The 22,441-nt window shown below is 42.5% G+C and overlaps 1 protein-coding gene across 1 annotated transcript in view; it reads right to left on the reverse strand.

The window, feature by feature from the left end:
* Positions 1–459: 459 nt before the first annotated feature.
* PARD6G (par-6 family cell polarity regulator gamma) overlaps positions 460–22,441 on the reverse strand; it is a 96,267-nt gene continuing 74,285 nt past the window's right edge. Inside the window, exon 3 of the mRNA XM_044293548.1 lies at positions 460–2,564. Within this exon, the coding sequence (XP_044149483.1) occupies positions 1,702–2,564 (863 nt within the window). The 3' untranslated portion in view covers positions 460–1,701. The remainder of the gene's footprint in view (positions 2,565–22,441) is intronic.

Raw genomic sequence — 22,441 nt, forward strand, 5'->3', positions numbered from 1 at the left:
AAGAGGATTCCAGTGGCAACCTCTGAAGCTCTAGAGAGTTAAGGCAATGCTGGACACACAAAATATTGCCACTTTGGGCACAAATTGGCCATTTTCACTTAGGGGTGTGCTCACTTTTGTTGCCAGTGGTTTAGACATTAATGGCTGTGTTATTTTGAGGGAACACCAAATTTACACCGTTATACAAGCTGTACACTGACTACTTTACATCGTGTCAGATCTTCAGTGAAAGAAATAGAATAATTATTAAAATAGAATAAATTATTTACAAAAATGCGAGGGGTGGACTCACTTTTGTGAAATACTGTATGTTGACAGGAATGATGGTTACACATTGTCATTTGGTTCCAAACAAAAGATAGACATTTCAATTTGTAACATTGTAAACCCCGACAATTATATAATTTACATTTATTTCAGACACCACATGCAGATTTCTGTACATAGAAACGCAAATCATGACAATAAAAAGAGTTCTGGCTTTATTTAACATCTTTTAAAATACAAATGTATAAAAACACTGGTAGCTATCCATTCAGATTTGAAGCCTTAAATTAAAGAAAAAAAACAAAAGAAAAAATATGGAATGTACTGTGTGCATCTCCGACTTAGTCCTTGCTGTTCACCCACAGAATAGAGGTTTCTAAAGGCAGATTCTCTGGGATATTACAATGACACAAAAATGGAAAAAATATTAAAAATGACCTTTTTTGATATTTAGTGGTATTGTATAGTAAACGACAAGTTGATGTTTAACACAAATGACAGTACCATAGCCGCTTGCTTACTATAGTGAACAGCACCAGTTTAGTTTTATAGGTTTTATTGTAAAATTAGACAGTTTTTTCCCTAAATTGTAACATGGTTAATAAGCGCATTTCTTGGAATCTCTGAGTTCAACACTGTTTTTCAGACAAATATTTTAGCCGTTTTTTAGAATTCTTTAAATCCCACGGTACGGCATATGTGTTTATTGTACATGAAACACATTGTAAGATATTGGAAGCACAACGATCCATTATTTCAGGAATGGTCTTAACAGTAGAGCATGATTTGCAGACAACAGTGTTCACAGACGCACAGAAAAGCATGAACACTTTTCTCCATGAAGTGCAGCTCAAGCATGATTTTTTTTTTCTCACTTTACCACGCTTGACCAGCAAGTGGCGCTGTTGAGCCAAATAATCTGGATGCAGTTTGCACTGCCTCCCCGACTGAAGACATCCTGGACTAAAAAATATACAGCTCTGAATTTTTTTTCATGTTCTGTTACATGGTCAATATAGGACAGTTACAGGCCACCACATGAAGAACGTACCACAGAAATACGGAGTGGTTTTAGATGATTAATAACCAGATGCTATGACCTGATTCTACTTACTGTCTAACAGTACACCGCCCTGCATGTATTAAACATAGCATGAGCTACATTTTGTATTCACGTAGGTTTACTATGAAAAGAGAAGCTTTGGTAATGTACCCCGTGAAGAAGTAGACGCCAAAAGAAAGGTTGCTTCACACAGGCACAAAACAGCGTCCAAGCAAATCATCTTCCAGTACTAGCATGGGATTCAAAAATATACTTGGGGAACAATGTACCATTGAACTGCTCGCCTTCAACGTCACAGCCATTCCTCCTTTAAGACATGTACCCTGTATGCCAATGAACTCATTGACAAACTATGATACCAGTCATATAGTTTAAAGTGTAATCACAGTGCCATCTTCCTCAACGCCTCCCTTGGGCATCACCAAGCTGTTCCTTGGGTCAGCCTTTAAACTGCTCAAGATTTTGTGAATACTTCCATTACTCTCCCGGCCAGAATGGTTAAGAGCCAAGTCTCTTTCCAATCGGTGGCTGAGGCTGCTGCCATTGATTCGGGAAAGGCTGCCGGAGGGTAGGCTGTGAGATTTGGGAATATTGCGTGCCTCAAGGCTACCTTCAATGACAATATCAGCATCATCGTCACTCTCCATGTCATCAGGGTTAAAATTCTGTAATAGATGAGCAGATGGTAGGCTATGGTGGCTGGCCGTGCTGTCTGTCGATTGCCCAGAGCTGCCAGACATCCGGCTACTACGGATAACATTGTTTCTTTGGTTTGCAGGTTTAACAGTAATAATGAGATTGTGGCTATTAGCAATCATCATATCTGTGACCTGGTCAAGAGTCTTTCCAGCTACCTCAATGCCATTGACTTCTAGAACCTCATCATTCACAGCTAGCAGCCCAGTGCTCTCCGCCAAACCACCGGGAACCATCCTAGAAATGAATATCCCTGGTACTTTCTCCAATCCATGAGGGGTAACTCTGACGCTGGTTCCATCACGAATATAGAATCCCAGAGGTTTTTCACATCCATGCCTGTACAATCTCACACGTCTATGTGTCTCAGGAAGTATGTCCACATCAATGATGGAGGAGACAGGTCTAAAGTCGTGAGGCATGCTAATGTTGATATGAGGTTTCTTATGGCGAAGGCTGTCATTCCGTAACGCCACCAAAGCATTCTTCTTCTTTCTGTTCAATGTTGCAGACCCAAAGGTGCTGTAGTCGACTTCTTCTGCAAAAAGATGGGAAAATTGTTCAGAAAGACTAACAAAACATTGTAATAACAATCTGGAATATTAGCCTAGGCTGCTGCCAAGGGCCTGAAGGTAGAATTTGGAACACAATTAGGGATCATTGTGGTCCTAGCAATGTGTCATAATTTAAAGGGGTTATCTGGGAATTGCTATTGATTACCTATTCTCTGGATAGGTCATCAATATCAGATCGGTGGGGGAGTGATACCAGAGACCACCTGCCGTTCAGCTATTACAGACTAAGCACTCTATTGGCTTCTTCCTAGGCCAAGTGCCATCACTCTACATCAGTCACATGGCATAGTGCACCTCAGCCCCATTCAAGTCAATGGGGCTGAGCTGCAATACCAAGCACACCCGCTATACGATGTATGGCGCTGTGCTTGGAAAGCTGCAAGCGCTCGGGTGATCATATCGGCTCCCTGAAACAGCGGATCAGCTGGCGATAGGTCATCATGATCTTTACCCGGATTACCCCTTTAATTATGGTAATACCCCCAAGGTCAACCAACAGAATTATAGTGGCAAGGAAAGATATCCACATGATCAGGAGAAACATAATGCTATTATAAACCACATTTATGTTAAGAAAAGAGATACTGCAAGAGACAGGAAAAATACAAAGCTGAGAAAGGTTGGCAGAACAGATTAGAACGTCACTGCAAGCAGAGATTTTATCAGTACGTCTGTCAGGTTCAGTCATGTCACAAGCACAAAGAGACCACAACATGGATTAGCAAATCCACAAAGGCATGCCAGCACATAAAATGCAAGGAATAAAAAGGAGTCATGGAATGAAAGCTGCATTGAGGATGTTCAACTACTAGGATATTACAGACTATAGCTTAAAGGGGTTCTCCGGGAATTAAGGAAAGGAAAATACTTAGGGTACTTTCACACTAGCGGTTTTCTTTTCCGGTATTGAGTTCCGTCCTAGGGGCTCAATACCGGAAAAAAAACTGATCAGTTTTATTCTAATGCATTCTGAATGGAGAGCAATCCGTTCGGTATGCATGAGGATCTCTTCAGTTCAGTCACTGTACGTTTTTTGGAAAGAGAAACTACCGCAGCATGCTGCAGTATTTTCTCAGTCTAAAATTTCGGAACACTTGCCGGTATTATTTTACATTGAAATGCATTAATGCTGGATCTGGCCCTAAGTGTTCCGGAAAAACGATCCGGTTTTGCGGTCCGCGCAGACCTTTCAAAATGTGAAAAAGATAAATACCGGATATGTTTTTCCGGACGACAACTGGAGAGACGGATCCGGTATTGCAATACATTTGTGAGACTGATCCGGATCAGTCTACAAATGGTATCCGTTTGCATACAGATTGCAGGATCCGGCAGGCAGTTCTGACGACGCTAGTGTGAAAGTACCCTGAAATATTTAATTATAAATACATTCCCATATACCTTTCATTAGTTATAATGGGTCGTTTTGTCTGGGCAGCAATCAGGGGAAATAAAATGGCCATCCTATTCGTACACACAAAACCTGCCCTAATCATACAAAAGGACAAGATTCAGTCTGCATCTTTTGCGGCCCCATTGAAATGAATGGGTCTGCAAAATTGCGGCCGTCTGAATGAGCCCTTGGGGTGTATGCACATGGTGCATATTAGGCGTGGATTTTCATTCAGAAAATCCACAGCATTTAGGCCTCATGCACACAACTGTGCTATTTTTGCAGACCGCAAACAATGGAAGCCATTGTAGACATGCCTATTCTTGTCTGCAAAACGGACAAGAATAGGACATGCTATATTTTTTTTGCGGGGCCTCGGAACGGAGCAACGGATGCGGACAGCACACTGAGTGCTGTCCGCATCTTTTGCTGCCCCATTGAAGTGGATGGGTCCGCACCTGAGCCGCAAAAACTGCGGCTCGGATGCGGACCCGAACATTCATGTGCATGAGGCCTAATACAGTACCTCAAAGTGAAAGATTTCGCCAATCTCATATACACAATGCGTGTTTTGTAAGTGTGGAAATGAACCTGTGGCATGGGTTTTAAAACCCACAGCAGGTCAATTGTTTGTACGGATCCGTGGCTGAACTCCCACCCTCAGATGCCCAATGTACTTCTGCTACACTTCTTTACATGCAGCTTTCAGGGCATATGTTTCACTGCACACTCCCTTCATATAAAGAAGCGAAGCAGGAGTACATTAGGTATGCACAGGATGCTTCCATCGGCATCTGCGCAGTCCAGATAAGGTAAGACAACACCGATGAAAGAGTTGTATGACACCAAGACACTTCCTTCGAGTAACATGAAGAACAGGAGAGCGCACTGCTAAACAGGTGGGTGAAGCTAGACATCCTATGTATGTCATATGAACAGGTTGAGAAAAGCACAACCCCTGTTTACATCTGAGGATGTGAGCAAAAAAAAAAAAAAAAAAAGCTACATAACAGGAATCAGGAAGTAAGGTAATTTATGCAATGCAAGCAGTACATAACATACAGTAAGGTAACAAAATACTATAACTTCAAAGGTTTTTTGCATCTAGACATCTGCTAGACTACACAGTAATACAGTGGTCTGCATAAAGGATTGACAGCCTACTAGCAAAGATACAACTTGGGCCCATCTGAGGTCCTGCTTGATACCACCACACATCTATCCACCCAGAACAGGAGGTCCATGTACTGTCAACCAGTTTTTAAAAATATATTTTTCATTTGTTTTCTAACATTGTATTACCAGAGAAGACCACATCCCCGGATTACACTGCCTAACTACTTATTGAAGTCCTGTCAACTCTCTTGACCTATCAAATTTTAGGTCATGGCTGCAGCCAATGATTGGTTGAGCAGGCACTCCAAGCCATTTCCTGCATGTTGAGCTGGGACCAGGAAGCAGTGAGGACCGAGCAACATCAGAATGGCAGCGATGAGGGATCAGAGAGGGTGAGTAATATTTTTTATTTTCTTCTCTTTCTGGCCCTTTTTTTATTTTATCCCGTCCGAATACATTAGACGCAGGGGGTTAAATCCCTAAAGAACAAAAAGATTGGGCAAGTTGAAATCCAACTGCCTGAGCCTTCCCTAACATCTGCCAACTGGGAGAGTTAGGAGGCCTACTACACATTAGGTGGTTGGCTGGTCCGGTTGACATCAATGTAAATGGCCTCCTTTTATCATTTTGATGACTACGGATATATGGACAGCAAGCTGGCTCAGTGCTTAGCACCATTGTCTTAAAACACTGGATCAAGGACATCTGCATGGAGCTTGCATGTTCTCCCACAAATTTCCTCTAGGTACTCTGGCTACCTCCCTACATACTGCCAGAATACAAAACATATCTATAGGCTAATTGGTTTCCTATGAAAATCGCCCAGTGTGTCCGAATTTGGAAATTAAAGAGGTTGTGCAGCCCATTTGTATTGATGACCTAGTCTCGGGATCAGCTGTTTGAAGAGGAAGCGGCGCTTCATTCGAACATTACTTCCTGTTCGTAACACTGCCTGTAGTCTTGGAATCTAGTATAATTACAAGTTCTCGCTCCATTCACTTGAATGGAGCGAGTACTTGTATTTACACTATACGCTGCTGCTGTAAGGGAGATGACACGTAGTGTAATAAAGAACAGTTGATCGGTAGGGGTGCCGGGTGTCAGACCCCCGCCGATCAATATAAAACCCCTGCACTACCCCTTTAAGATTGTGAGCACAATTGGAGAAAGGCACTGTTGTGAAAAGGTACAAACTTTGAAAAGTGCTGCAGATATGCTGGTGCTTTTTAAGAAATGGAAATAAAATCAATAGTGAATGATGTGCATAGTATATATAGTTTATTTAGGATGTGATCTCACGCTGATGGTTGAGGAACGGCCATATGGTCATAGAATATGTAAGTGCACAGTTCTGGACCAACATAAACTACAGTGGGAAGTGCTGCTCCTACAGCTGCCAGATGCAAAATCCCATTACATTGCCAGATACGTTTCTATAAACAGAATGTCAGGCTCTTACAGGGACACGTGGTCCCACAACCGCACACTGCTCTATGTACCTTCCTTAGGGAACCAAACAACTCTAATTGACAGCTCTGGAATATACTTCAAAGGCTCAACAGCACCAAAGAAAAAGGCAAATCTCTTCAGACAGCTTAGGAGTCAGGCCAATAGAGATGTGTCATCCCTTTAAACTACAAATGGCTGGGCAGTGTCAACATTAGACAACTTCTCCCCATAGTCATTTTAAACCATGTATTATTTAGACCATTGGGAATTATCAGCACCTCACACATGCAGCGTCTTTAACAGAAGCAATTTACAAGGCAAGCCCGTAATGTTTAAAGCTTTACATCAGACCATTAATATTTCTAAAGTTCATGGTAGATATAATTAAAGACTGGGTTTAACTGAGATTCAAGCACATCCTGTTAAGATACTTATAAAATACTGTACTTCCTGCTTCATAAGACGCAGTTTTCCCCTCAAACGGGGAAAAATGGCAGTGCGTCTTATAAAGCGAATACTAGTGAGTGCTTTCATTATGATGCAGCGAGTTCAGGTCAGCCACTGTAGGTTTGGTCGGTGCGGGATGCACACGGATGTGTGTTCTAGACGCCTGTATTAGTGGGGGTACTGGCTCTTCTTAACCTCTCCTACCCCGGCCCAGTTTTCACCTTCCTGGCATTTTTGCCAAATCTGACATGGGTCACTTCATGTGGTAATAACTTTGCAAAGCTTTTACTTATCTAAGCCATTCCGAGTGTCTTCTTGTGACACATTGGACAGTGGTAAATTTGAGTCAATATATTTCACCTTTATTTATAAAACAAAATGTACCAAAAATTTGCTATTTTAAAACGTCAATTTCTCTGCTTTTAAAACATTCAAATCATTCAGAATCAAAGCCAAAAAATTGATAACTATAATTCCTCCTAAAGGATACTTCAAATGTGGGTCCAAACCCCATTTCTGCCGTCGGAGCATCTCTGACTGAACCTAGTAATTGTCTCCCATACCAGAGAACCCATTTCTCTGCAACTCCAAATACGTTCTCTACATGCTGGAGTGCCCTTGTGGTTTACAGTATATTGGCAGAACAACACAAACCTTTAAAGGAAAGACTCAATAATAACGTTCTATCATCCAACGACAATATCTGAAACACAGGGTATCTACACATTTCTCAGAAGCACACGCAGGTGACTTTTCGGGCCTGAAACGGACTCCTATAGATCTGGTCCCACAATCATATTCCCAGCTGTGCAGACGAGAAATGTACTGGATTTATCGGTTCAATACACTCTCCCCCATTGGTTTAAATGAAACCCTGGAGTACAAGTCACTATTAAATTAATAGGAAATGACTCAAATCCCGTCGAATAGGAACAAGAGTAACAGGGGGGTCACCCATTATATCTCAAAGTTTTGTCAAAAGGAGGGCTAAACCATGACAACATAGCTGTGGACTAGGTTCCTTCTGTACTTAAAACTTCGTATTATATTATCCATAATTTATACTTTTTGATTCAATGGATCATTCCATATTTCAAATTCAACTCAAGACGGTTCTCTCATCTTCCTACTGTATATATTTTTTTCCATGACAGAACTTTCAAAGTTCATATATGTATATACCCTCTCAAAAATGAGATGGGACTTTGAGTGTTTATATATCTATAATGTGTCTATATACCGTTTGACCGACATTTCTATGAGCAACACTTGGGCTTGTCCGAAGTCCCATGATGATAGGGGGGTCTTTTACGATGGCCCCTTCCCCCTCCCCTTTTCAGCAAAATTTTTTTTTAATTGTATTTAATAAATTTTATACAATTCTCTCACTTAAAGGGATTCTGTCATGACATTTTAGGCCTATAACCTAAACATATGGCCAGGTCCGTCCAAATAGCATGAATCCGAAGCTGTACTTAATAGAGCCACAGGCAGATTTAATAAGTTATAAAAACCAGTTTTATGTGCTGTCATTCACCTACCTAAGGTGCCCAAGGGGACGTAGCTTCATACAGGGTGCCCGGCTGCAGCCATATCCGTCTGATGCCCAGCGACGCCTTCCCACTAGAAATCGCCACCCTCCCCTGTCTATAGTGCCGCCTTCCTCACCTCAGCCCCGCCTCCGCAATCGTCCGGTCCCTCAGGTTATGCCTAGTGCACACGCGCAGGATCTGGCAGAGGGGACCGGACGATTGCGGAGGCCGGGCTGTTTGTCATGTTTATGTCTCATGGCGGGACATGGAGCCCCGAGACTTTTTTATAACGATGTGCCTTTGTATTTTTCTCATTTTATTTTCTTATATTTATTATTGCTTTTATAAGAAAGTTCCTCTATATTATTATTTGTGCCTGTTTTAAAGCCCCCGTTAATGAAAACCAATGTTGCATTATAGATGGGATGCGTTCCACTTCTGGAATGCATACTCAGCGCCTATGGTCACATGACCGGAAGCAGGTGCGGAACACTCAATCATTCTCCAGGGAGTGCCGCAAATGTTATGCGTTCCACGTCTTGTCTGTATGCCCATGTGACTGGAAGCACATTGGGGTCCTGGCGTCAAGTGCCTTGTGCTTTATCCTGCGCCGTCGAGTAAAAATATATGCGTATGTATGCTCCTGATCAAAGTGCAATATTACATTAGTAATATCTTCATACACTGTTTGTCTGTATATGGTTTTAAGAAAATCTGCGATAGTGGCACCTCTAGCCTAATCCTATATAAGAACACTAATTAAAATTGTTGTCACGCGGATTAAAAGGAAGCCAAGTTGTATATTCACTGCAGCACTTTTCTATATTACTCTTCACCATTTGGCGCTCCACTGTTCCTTTTTTTATGTCCTCATCATTTGTCATGGCTTCTTTAGTGTGAGCAGCCTCACGATCTTGTCCTTCCTCTCGGTTCTATTTTTGGAATCCCCTGGCGCCTCTCTTCCTATTTCTATCTTTTCCTCTTCACCCATCCGACTATACCTTTACTAACTCCCCCACTCTTTCTTACATGGACCTATTCTCCAAGGCTATTCCTTCCTATTCCTATCATTTGTCCCAATCTACTAACCCACTCCATTCTATCATTTACACACTCTTTTTTTTTTTGCCTATATCTTTTGCTTTTAAAACATAATTAGACCTCATAAAATAGTTTCAATTTTTTACATTTCCCATGTCTACTTTATGCTGCCATCATTTTGTAAATGTCATTTTATTTTTTTAGGACGTTAGAAGGCTTAGAACTTTAGAAGAAATTCTTAAAATCTTTAAAAATTTTTCCAGAACTTACTTTTTAAAGGAACAGTTCAGTTATGTAGTCACTTTGTGTGGCTTACACGGTAGAAATCATCCATAAATGGCTCCATTTTAGAAACTGCACCCCTCAAGTTATTCAAAACTTATTTTACAAACTTTGCTAACCCTCTAGGTGTTCCGCAAGAATTAAAGGAAGACTGAAATGAAACTTCCAAATTTCTTTATTCATTTTTTTCTATAACAAAGCAAGGTTAACAGCCAAACAAAACCTATTGCCCTGATTCTGCAAGTTACAGAAACTCCCCACATGTGGTCGTAACCTGCTGTAACGGCACGCGGCAGGGAGCAGAAGGAAAGGAGCGCCATATGGTTTTTGAAGGGCCGATTTTGCTGGACTGGTTTTTAGGCACCATGTCACATTTGATGACCCCCCTGATGCACCCTACAGTAGAAATTCCCAAAAAGTCACCCTATTTTGGATACGGTATCAGTTTTATTGGTATTACTTTGGGGTAAATATGATTTTTGATTGCTCTATATTAAGCTTTTTGTGAGGCAAGGTAACCAAAAAATGGTTTTTCTGGCAGTTTTTATTTTTTTGCTTTTTACAATGTTCACCTGACAGGTTAGATCAAGCATGCTCAACCTACAGCTGTTGCAAAACTACAACTCCCAGCATGCACGAACAGCCTTCAGCTATCAGCCTACAGCAGCGCATTGTGGGAGTTGTAGTTTCACAACAGCTGGAGGGCCGCAGGTTGAGCATGTCTGGGTTAGATCACGTGCTATTTTTATAGTTGTTATGGATGCAACAATACCAAATATGTCAGTCTTTTTTTGTTTCAGTTTTAAGTAAAGCATTTTTGAAAACAAAAATCATGTTTTTGTGTCTCCATTTTCGGAAAGAGTTGACATTTTTTATTGGTACCATTTTTGGGTACATATGATTTTTTTGGATCACTCAACATTACTATTTATGGGGCAAGGTGACCACAAAATTGGTTATTTTGACCGTTTTTATTTAACTTTTCTTTTTTACAGCATTCACCTTAGGAGTTAGATCATGTGATATTTTTATAGAGCAGGTTGTTACAGATGCGGTGATACCTGATGTGTACTTTAAAAAAAATCCATTTAAGTTTTAGACAATACAAGCATTTTTTAAAGAAAAAATTATGTTTCAGTGTCTGCATTTTCTGAAAGCCATAGTTTATTTTATTTTCTGGGCGATCGTCTTATGTAGGGGCTAATTTTTTTGGGGTGAGGTGACAGTTTTAAGGTGACAACATTTTATTTTATTTTTTACAACATTCAACTGAGCGGGTAGGTCATGTATATTTGGTGTTTTTTTTATTTATTATGAAAACCCCCTTTTAAAATAAAAATAAAAATTATAATAAAATTGTCCTACTGTGGGAATTCAACTTTTCGGGTCCGACCACTTCTGCAATGCATTACAATACATGCTATGACAGTTGCCAAGCTGCAAAGAGGTATCTCCCAGAGAAAGAGAACGGTTTTCTTATTGGAAGTGACTCCCTATGAGTCAATGTTCAACTTTTTAACAAACCTTGAAACAAGATAAAAGAAAATGGCCAAGCCATATAGCCATCCGCGGACAGCTGTTTCATGGTCACTTGCCCCTCATCCCTACAGAGTAGGATTCTGGTTCGTGCAGTTAAGACTACAGAGTACCCCTCCTAAGCTGCGTATGAAGTACTGTACCCTGAAACAGCTGTCTGCGGATATATGGCTATTTTCCCTTGTCATGTTACAAGGCTTGTTGAAACACTGGCTCATAGGGAGCCCTAGTAAGATGGTTCTCTATTGTCTGGGAGATATTGCTTTCCATACACTCCTATATAACAGGGTTACATAGTATGAACAGATACTCTGTGACTAGAAAATAGTCCTTGGTGATCCGGTCTGTGTTGTAATTAGAAGGTGCTACCAACCAGATCTGAATGCAAGGAGAAGGACAGTCTACAACTTATGGCCAATGTCAGTGCAATACCCAGTGTGTGGATAAGGCTACTTTCACACTTGTGTTTTTCTTTTCCGGCATAGAGTTCCCTCCTAGGGGCTCTATACCAGAAAACAACTGATCAGTTTTATCCCTATGCATTCTGAATGGAGAGCAATCCGTTCAGGAGGTCTTCAGTTCAGTCTTTTTGACGGATCCGGTATTGCAATGCATTTTTCTGACTGATCAGGATCTTGATAAGGCCTCTTTCACACTTGCGTTGTCCGGATCCGGCATGTACTCCACTTGCCGGAATTACACGCCGGATCCGGAAAAACGCAAGTGAACTGAAAGCATTTGAAGACGGATCCGTCTTCAAAATGTGTTCAGTGTTACTATGGCAGCCAGGACGCTATTAAAGTCCTGGTTGCCATAGTAGTAGTGGGGAGCGGTATACGTACAGTCCGTTCGGCTCCCGGGTCGCTCCAGAATGACGTCAGAGCGCCCCATGCGCATGGATGACGTGCCATGCGATCACGTCATCCATGTGCATGGGGCGCCCTGACGTCACTCTGGAGCGCCCCGGGAGCCGCACGGACAGTAAGTATGCTGCTCCCCACTACACTTTACCATGGCTGCCGGGACGCTAAAGTCCTGGCAGCCATGGTAACCATTCAGAAAAAGCTAAAGGTCGGATCCGGCAATGCGCCGAAACGACGTTTAGCTTAAAGGGATTCTGTCACCTCCCCTAAGGCAAAAAACGATTTAAAACCAGCCATGCAGCACAGCTTACCTGGATTAGGCTGTGCTGTTCAATCTTGAAATCCGTCCAGCAGTTAGTTCAAAAAACGAGTTTGATCAATGAGGAAATGCGTCCTGAAGGTGCCCAGAGGGGCGTTTTTTTCTTCTGAGAGAGCCCAGTCCCGCCCCTTTTTCAGTGCCCAGCCCGCCTTCCTTTTACTTCCTAACTGCCGCCTCCAGCCTGCCACAGCCTCCCCTTCCTCTCCTCCCCCTCCCTCTTGCCGAACGAAGTCTCGCACAGGCGCAGTACCCACTGAGGGCTGCGCCTGTGCGATCATCAGGAGACTGAGGGCGGCAGCTTCATCTTCGTCACTGGGCATGCGCCGAGCCCAGTGACGTCCGATGCTCGCTCTTCCCTCAGCAGGGAAGAGCGAGCATCGGACGTCACTGGGCTCGGCGCATGCCCAGTGACGAAGATGAAGCTGCCGCCCTCAGTCTCCTGATGATCGCACAGGCGCAGCCCTCAGTGGGTACTGCGCCTGTGCGAGACTTCGTTCGGCAAGAGGGAGGGGGAGGAGAGGAAGGGGAGGCTGTGGCAGGCTGGGGGCGGCAGTTAGAAAATACAAGGAAGGCGGGCTGGGCACTGAAAAAGGGGCGGGACTGGGCTCTCTCAGAAGAAAAAAACGCCCCTCTGGGCACCTTCAGGACGCATTTCCTCATTGATCAAACTCGTTTTTTGAACTAACTGCTGGACGGATTTCAAGATTGAACAGCACAGCCTAATCCAGGTAAGCTGTGCTGCATGGCTGGTTTTAAATCGTTTTTTGCCTTAGGGGAGGTGACAGAATCCCTTTAAGGCCGGATCCGGATCAATGCCTTTCAATGGGCATTAATTCCGGATCCGGCAAGTGTTCAGGATTTTTGGCCGGAGCAAAAAGCGCAGCATGCTGCAGTATTTTCTCCGGCCAAAAAACGTTCCGTTCTGGAACTGAAGACATCCTGATGCATCCTGAACGGATTTCACTCCATTCAGAATGCATTAGGATAATCCTGATCAGGATTCTTCCGGCATAGAGCCCCGACGACAGAACTCTATGCCGGAAGAAAAGAATGCAGGTGTGAAAGAGCCCCAAGTCTGAAAAATGCCTGATCAGTCAGAAAAAAAATTATATGTGTTTGCATACAGGCAACGGAACTGCCTGCCGAAATCAAACAACGCAAGTGTGAAAATACCCTAAATCATATTGTATTACGTGTTGTGGATGTCACACATGAACTAAAAAAATAAAAAATAGCACATGAAATTCAAAGGGGATTCTCCATGATTAGAAACAATACCACAACTGCTAAGTGGATGAAATCCTGTGGAAATGTAACGCTCAGGCAGACTGCACTGAGCCAAAGTGAATAATTGGCAAGTGTAGGTTTATTAAAAGGGAATCTAATCTTTAAAGCAGGGGTCTCAAACATACTGCCCATGGTCCCCATGCAACCTCCCTCTGAGGCAATTATCTGTGGCTCGCCTCCAACGTTCGCTTCAAGCTGCGCAGTCGCACAGGCGGGAAATCTGTCTAGAAGTTGCTATTCCTGGCGGTATTCCCTTTAGAAGGGGTTTTCTCACTTAAGTAAATGGCATTTATCATGTAGAGAAAGTTAATACAATACACTTACTAATGTATTGTTGCTATCCATATTGCCTCCTTTGCTGGCCAAATTAATTTTTCTATCACATTAGATACTGCTCGTTTGCATGGTTACAGACCACCCTACAATCCAGCAGAGGTGGGCGCGCTTGTACAATATACGAACTCTTAGCACCCCTGGCGTTTGGGCAGGCATTGCAGCTCCTTCGTTATTTACACTGCACATCATCTACTTCGTAGCCCCCCTGCAGGGTATTGCTGCTTCCCCAGAGAGACCAAGCTGCAATCCGAAGGCTAGCCATCAGTATTGTGAACCCGGACAAAAAAACAAAAACAAAAAACAAAAAAAACTTTAACCTCTACCAAACGGCCTCTAGTAAATGAATGTTTGGTCAATCCTGTGTATGTGAAGGGAATCCATCCCTCTCTGCTCAGTTTTAGGTATGAGTGGGTGCCATTAGCTGACTGGAGAACACATACATGAATAATGCCTGTCTGAGACCTACCTTACTGGTTTCCCCAGCTACACAATAAAAGGGAAGATTAGCAGCTTCTCTCCTACGCACACTTTCAGATTTCCTTACAAAGACTAACAACCTAGTATTAATGTAATTTTAAAGAAGCTCAGGTAAATAATTTATTGCCTCGCAATTCTGAAATCTGACTGTGCAACCAGATAATGATCTTTCCATTATTCTTTCTGCTGAGAGTTCTAATTTAGGCATAAGAGATGCCTCTTCCATTGATTACTGCAGTAAACATTATTTAGATCATTGCCAACTTTCTACTACACAGTAAAAAGCAAGTCCCGTTCTTGCTTGGTTCAGGACCCTGTGGCTGATCTCCAACAATAGCCTGAGTGGGGGACGGTCAAATGATGTGTTAGAGCCTTTCTCCCCATTAAACTAATTACAGAGCTGCACGTGTATGTGGCCAATATAAAGTACACCACTGAATCTGATGCTCACAGGCTGGAAGGTACTGCACATGATCCATCCCACCATCATATCATATGTGCCCAAAAAGCAAAGGCGCCATCAATCTAGATAAAGGGGAGGCATATGGAATAAACCTTAATTTTCTCTTTAATTCTCGCTCCCCATGAATAAAAGGTATGTTTACAAATGTGTTTTACAACCTCTACTGTAATTAATTCCATGGTGAAACAGTTACAATATTTTCTTAGAGAACCAATATCAATACAGTTCTTGTCCACACAATACTAGCCATACCGATAGCACATTGTGCGCTGTCCAGATCCCCTGCAACTCCGTAAAAAATGAATGGTTCAACATCTCAACTGCAAAAATGGGGATCAGATGCAGACCCAAAATACGGTTGTGCGCACGGGCCCTTAAACAACTACTATTAGTCATAATTGTCAGATATACTTTTACGTGGCAGATTTGTTACATAAATTTCTGCAACTGAAAATCAATTAATCTAAATAGGGGTTGTTTATGCAGAAAGTGCATGGGACAGTCACATACATTTCTTCAACAAACCTGCTATACATATATGCTAAGTTCCCTGTAGGTTCAGAGGTGGGGCCTCCATGAATCAAACTTGCTTGACTGGATTAAGATCTGGTCAAGTCAAAAACCTTGAATCCTTTATAATGTTCTCAAACAATTCCTTAATTTTTGTAGGGTTAAAAAATTGGTACACTTGGTCTACAGCAATGTTTGGGTAAGTGGTATTCATCAAAGTAACATCACTATGAATGCCAGGAAGCATCACATAATATAATACAGAATGCACCAAACCACACTATCGTCTTCTATTTCTCCACGCTTCAGATCTGATGTTCACATGCCCATTGCAAGAGCTTTAAGTGGTGGACAGGGGTCATCATGGGCACTGTAACCATTCACCCCATACACATCAAACTGTGAAGATTTCCGTGTCCCCACATTTTGCTTGGTGGCCAAGACTTTGTCATCAGTCACCAGTTGTCTTTCCATGGTCCACCTTTGGTAATTACTAACTACTGCACACCAGGAACACCTCCCAGAAGACGTGCCATTTTGGAGAAGTTCTAACCACTAAAATTTGGCTCTTGTCAAAGATGCTCAGATCCTTATGCTTGCTCATTTCTCATGCTTCCAAAACATCAACTTCAAAAACTAACACTTCATTTGTTGCCTAATACATCCCGCCGCATGACAAGTGCCACTGTGACAACATAATAAATGTCATTCACTACGTTTTAACGTTTTGACTGATTGACATATAAAACAGGTATCCTTGTAGTTTGCTCCAGAAGTAGTAAGATACCACAGAATCATCAGAAACTAACGGCTAGAAAATAGCTCCTGCTGGGGTTTCTTCTTGACCATTTGCCAAGAGCACTACCAGGAACCTTGCTGCATCTTCTTAAACAGCACTGCAGATTTGATAGCAGTCTGGATTGTAAACCTTCTACGTTCACCAAATGCCCCGTTTACTTTAGAGCATTTAAAGTGCAATATAAAATAACAGTTAACAGCTCATTTATATCTCCAGTTTTAGCAAACAGTCAGTGGAAAAAGCTTTGGGGAAATGATGCAATGATATGAGCCAGATCATAAGGGTTCCCACACTTCCCAGCACAACGCTGGCACCTGCTCAACCGAATTAAATGCTTGAGGCAGGTTTCCAGCTGGCTTTTCTGCACAACTGGAATTCCATGCAGCCTCACAGCACAGTAGCCTTGTGACAGGCCTAGAGCAATGCATCACCGGTATGAGGAACCCACCCGAGACCTGCAAGTGGTTGTGTGCGTATTCTAGGTTCAAATAGTTTTTATTAGGTTATCAGACGTGTCTCATATCTGCGTTGTGATACACAAAGGATATACAGAACAAGGTATTCCTGCACAGTGGTGTGTACATCTGTTGCAGAAGGTAAAACAAAAGTAAAGCAACAAGACAAGGTATAACAAGCCAGATTTTTGTATAAGGTCCATACCTGAGCGGTGAGTGTTAGAGATAGCTATAGCAAGTCCAGGACAATGAAGGTGGGTTAGCCCATAGATCCGTATGAACTCTTAAACCACAGATGCCATGTATGGTGTAGAGAGTTAAAAGACATGATGGAGGGAGTTAGAGCTCTCTCATATTGGCATGTAGTAGTGATGATAGATAGCACCTCTTCTACTGATTGAGCTGTTTGTTCTTTCCAGTGTCTAGTAATTACCAACTTGCCTATTACTAAAATCTTGCAACATAGTGTCCTACCCCTCTTCGGGATTTTGTCCAGTTCTAAAAATAACAATGCCATTTGTGCAGCGTTGTGTAATGTAAATCCCAGGATAGAGGATAGAATACAAAACATTTCTACCCAATATTTCTTAAAGGGGTTCTGCACTTTCATTTAACTGATGATCTATCCTCTGGATAGATCATCAGCTTCTGATCGGCGGGGGTCCGACACCCGGGACCCCCGCCGATCAGCTGTTTGAGAAGGCAGCGGCGCTCTATCCTCTGGATAGATCATCAGTTAAATGAAAGTGCAGAACTCCTTTAAGTTTGGGGCAGGACCATAGGGTATGCATCAGTGTTCCTACCTGGCCACATTGTAGAGGTCGTAGAATATATCCTGTGAAGTCCATCAGGGGTCATATACCACCTGAGAAACGTTTTCATTGCCGCTTCATAGTGTGCACTACATTTACAGGCCAAGTTGACTGTACGCAGAGCAGGCATCCACTGCTTTGCTTCAAAAGTACGCCCCAGATCCCTTTCCCACTGCATATATGGTCAAGATTTACAAAAGGAAGTGTGGGAATCAATTAAGCCATATATGTCTCACATGATCCTTGTCCTGTTTCGGAGGATTGGCAATATTTGAGGATGTCCTGCACTAATTACCGGGTGTTTATTGTTGAGAAAGTGCCTTATTCGCAAATATTTAAAAAAATCTGCATTAGGTAAAGATTTTTTAATTTATTTTTTGTTCAAAGGTAAGTAGCGATCCATCAGTGTATAACTGAGAGACCTGTGTAATGCCTTTCTCCACCCATCTCAAGATTTCTAGATCCTGGATATGAATACTCAGGTATTGCAGGGGTACTGTTTCCAAGGATAGCTGAGACTCACCTGAGGTTTTCAAATGAAAGTCCCTCCAACATTGTAATGTCAGTGACTTGCGACTATTTTCTAAATGAGTCCAATTTGTAACATCCCCCCTTTTCTATCTAGAGACCATATCTATTTGTATAGCATGTAGTATGCCTTAACCTTAGGTACTCTAATGCCTCTGAACAGTTTATGTTTAGTAAGTAGGGAGTATGCTATTCTAGGTTTACGGCCTGCCTACATAAATTGTGAAATACAGTATTGGATATCTGTGAAAAATCTGTCAGGGACCTGTATGGGAACTGTACGAAATAAATATAGAAATTTAGGCAGTAGTGACATTTTGAAAGCTGTGACTCTGCCTATCCATAATATTTAAAATTTGGATAGTCAGGAGGTTTCTTCTCGTAGGGCTGATAGCATAGGAAGATAGTTATATTTATATAGTTGGCCAAATGAGGGAGAAATGTTAGTGCCGAGATATCCAATTCTATCTGCCAGTCTAATGGGAAGTGTGTTTCTAAGTAGTCTATGGAGGAGGGAGTGAGGGAGACCGGCATGGCTTGCGATTTAGATGTGTTGAGCTTATTAAAAGATATTTGTTCGAATTGTCGGATCTAATCCAGTGGCCTGGCCAGTGAACACTCGGGATCAGATAGGGTCAATATCACATCATCCGTGTAAGGACACAGTGTGTTCACGGTTACCTATTCGTATACCTTTTACCTCCGGATCTGCCCAAAGAAGGGCAGCCAGTGGTTCCATACACAATACATATATCAACGGGGAAAGAGGGTAGCCTTGGCGAGTGCCATTGGCGATATTAAAACTGTTCAATAGGGTTCCATTTGTCAATACCCTGGTTGAAGGGGCTGAGATTAGGGCCTTTATGGCCTTTAATATCCCTCCCCTGAGACCAAACTGTTCCAGGACCGAGAAGGCATATGACCACCCAATGCGGTAGAACGCCTTCTCGGCATCCAGTGACGCCAACGTAGTTGGCAGTTTATGGAGATTAATATAATGTAATATATTTAGCACCCTCCTGGTACTGTCAAATGCTTGTCTACCTTTGATGAAACCTACTTCCTCCTCGTACATCAGGTCTGATAGAATGGGAGCTAGTCTATTAGCCATTATTGTGGCGTAGATTTTCAGGTCTGTATTGAGGAGTGATATTGGTCGAAAGTTTTGGGGTCTATCTGGGGTCTTGCCTGGTTCGGGCAGTGTGACAATCAAGGCTTCTTGGTTCTCTTGTGGGAGAGAGCCCTCAACCACAGCTTTCTGGCACACCTTTTGCAGAGAGGGAGAAAGGAGATTTACACATCCTTTAAAATATTCTCCTGTAAGGCTGTCTGGACCTGGGGATTTACCTGTAGGGAGGTCATGGATGGCAGCCATAATCTCCGTTAAGGAGATGTCCGCATTTAGTTTGTCTAATTGCTCCCCTGTCACCAGGATTTTGGGTATAGAGCTGAGGACATAGGTTGCTAGATGGCCACTAGCACATCCGCAATACCCAGTCCCCATAGCTCTGTGTGCTTTTATTGTGTGAAAAAAACCGATTTGATACATATGCAAATTAACATAAAAGAGTCATATCTTACTTGTGTGACCAGAGAAGAGTCATATTTTCAAGCTCTGACTCATCTTAGGGTAATTTGCATATGTATCAAATCATTTTTTTTACACAATAGAACCACACAGAGCTATGTGGACTGGATATTGTGGATGTGCTAGCGGCCATCTAGCAACCCATGTCCTCAGCTCTATACACAAAATCCAGGTGACAGGTTCCCGTGAAAGTTCAGTAACTGCCTTCTCTGACACAGGCAGGTTGTCAAATGTGATAGAGGAATCAGCGTCGCGGGTAGCGGGGGAGGGGAACTCGCCCCCTGAGATCCCGGTCGGTTCTATGGTGCAGCACAGGTCTTGGGGCTTTGATGTAATCAGCTGTTCACGTCCCGCATGGCACGGATCAGACCCAATATGGCCACTGCCATGTGCTGTAGACTCGCCAGGCGAGCTTGATGAGAGGCCCCTTAGGGTTTTTTCTCTTCTGCAGGTATTCGGAGGTTCCGACCCGCTGCAACACCGTGGCGGGAGGTGAATTTCACCCTCGTTCGCCACTGGAGCGGATTCAGACGTCAGAGAAGGAGGAGAGTCCGTGCCTGCCTGCTCCAAGTCCTGTTGCTGGGAGAAGTACAAATCTGATATTTTCTTCGGACCTGTAGTGTTCTTCCTTCTTTTAGGCATCCTGGGAGATTGTAAAGCCACAAATGGTTGAGAGTGCTAGTCAGGGAGAGCTGCAAGCTCAAGCCGCCACTAGACAGCATGCATGTAAACACTGAAGAGGACGCAGCACACGCATAAGCGCCTTGGCCTCTTCAAACAGTTGATTGGCGGGGGTGCCGGAAGTCGGAGCTAAACTGATCTGGCTGGTCATCAATATTATGACCCTGCACAACCCCTTTAAGGACCCAGCATTTTTTTATTTTTTTTTACTGTTGCATTTCAAGAGCCATAACTTTGTTTTTATTGGTTTGTCAATGTCACTGTTGGAGAACTTGTTTTTTGTTTTTTTTTAGTTATATTTTTTTAATGACACCATCTGGGGTACATGTAATGTATTGGTTAGCTTTTATTATTTTTGGGGGATTGAATAAAAAAAATGCACATCTGGCATAGGTTTTTTCTATGGGTTGAAGCAAATTGTTTTTTTTAGATTTTAGTACTTATGCATAATAAAACAACGGTGTTGACATATCGTTTTAAGGCTTATTTATTTATAGGGGTTGTATTTTAGCTTTGGCTGATTTGATACCATTTTGGGGAACATATAATTTATTGATTAGAGTTAATAATTTTTTTGTGGTGGAATGCAAAAAAACAAACCTAAAAAAAGAGGGAGTTGGACTATTAAGTGAAACTTTAAATGTGTGACTAATTGTTGCAAATATTGATATCAATTTGGGACTGGCTCCCCCTGGCGATTCCTGTATGTGTGTGTGCAGATCTGTGTCTTGTCAACTAGGTCCTTTGAAGTTTCCTTCTGGCCAGTTACATCCCAGCAACCAGATAAGACAGAGCTGGCATCAGAAAAGAAAGTCATGCATCCAATAAACTACAAACAGACCCGCACAGCGACAGAGGATGGGGGCATGGATATAGAAAGGAAAAGATGTGAAAAACAAGTGCTGGGGGTCATTTCTTGGGGCTCACTGGAAGTAAAGGTGTCACCTGGTCTCTGTCTGGCCCCAGATCATATGGCCATCTACAGGAGTTTTATATACATAAGCATTTTCTTCATATTAAACCCCTTTTAATAAGTTGTCTTGTGTTCTTGAACAAATCCACATGCTAAGCTTGGAGCACATGAAGACATGTTTAGATGATGGTAAGATAGCAGGGAGTAACTGAAGGATTCCTGTAAGAGTGTGAGGTCTTGGAAACAAACTGTAGTGGTGGCAGTAGTGGGTGAGGTATTACTGGGTTATATTAATTATTTAGATAGATAAGGTCTTTTTCTATTCTACTGCCACACCCACACACCACCCGAACTCCAGCAAGGGTGATCATAACAGTAATGATGATATATGTAAGTGATGATGATATTAGAGGGAAAGGATGTTTATTGGGGAAAACTGTACACTGTAGATGCCCTGGTTGCTACTGACCATGGCATCCAAGGGGTTAAACTGCCAGGGTTGGAGCTCTCTCTATCTCAGCCATTGTGACAGGAACCTGGCTGTGTATTATAGTAACAGTATCCACACAATCAGAGCGATTTATAGGCACTGGACCTGTGAGGACTCTTATGTTACAGGTCTTCAAGGGGTTAGTGATTTCTTTTGTCCTACAATAGACAAGGCAGAGGGGGAAAAGCTGCTGCTCCAGTCAGTTGTCTTACAGCCAGACACAGTACGGTGAGGTGGACGCGGCTGTTTTTATTGTACAGGAGTAGGTTGAATGAAGGAAGGCTGTGATTTTTTTTATTTTTCTTTGACCATTTTGGTGAATAGTCTTCTTTTAAAGTAACACTCCCGGCAAAACGGATATACTGTACTAGGGCTGTAGCTATCGATTATTTTAGTAATCAAGTAATCGATCGATTAATCCAATGATTAATCGAGTACTTATAGGAAAAAACATAACCGCCCCTCCCATCATCAGACCCCATGACATCAGTCCTCTGTGCCATCAGCTCCCCCCAGTGCCATC

Source organism: Bufo gargarizans, chromosome 5 (genome assembly GCF_014858855.1).
Source record: "Bufo gargarizans isolate SCDJY-AF-19 chromosome 5, ASM1485885v1, whole genome shotgun sequence".
Lineage (NCBI taxonomy): Eukaryota > Metazoa > Chordata > Amphibia > Anura > Bufonidae > Bufo > Bufo gargarizans.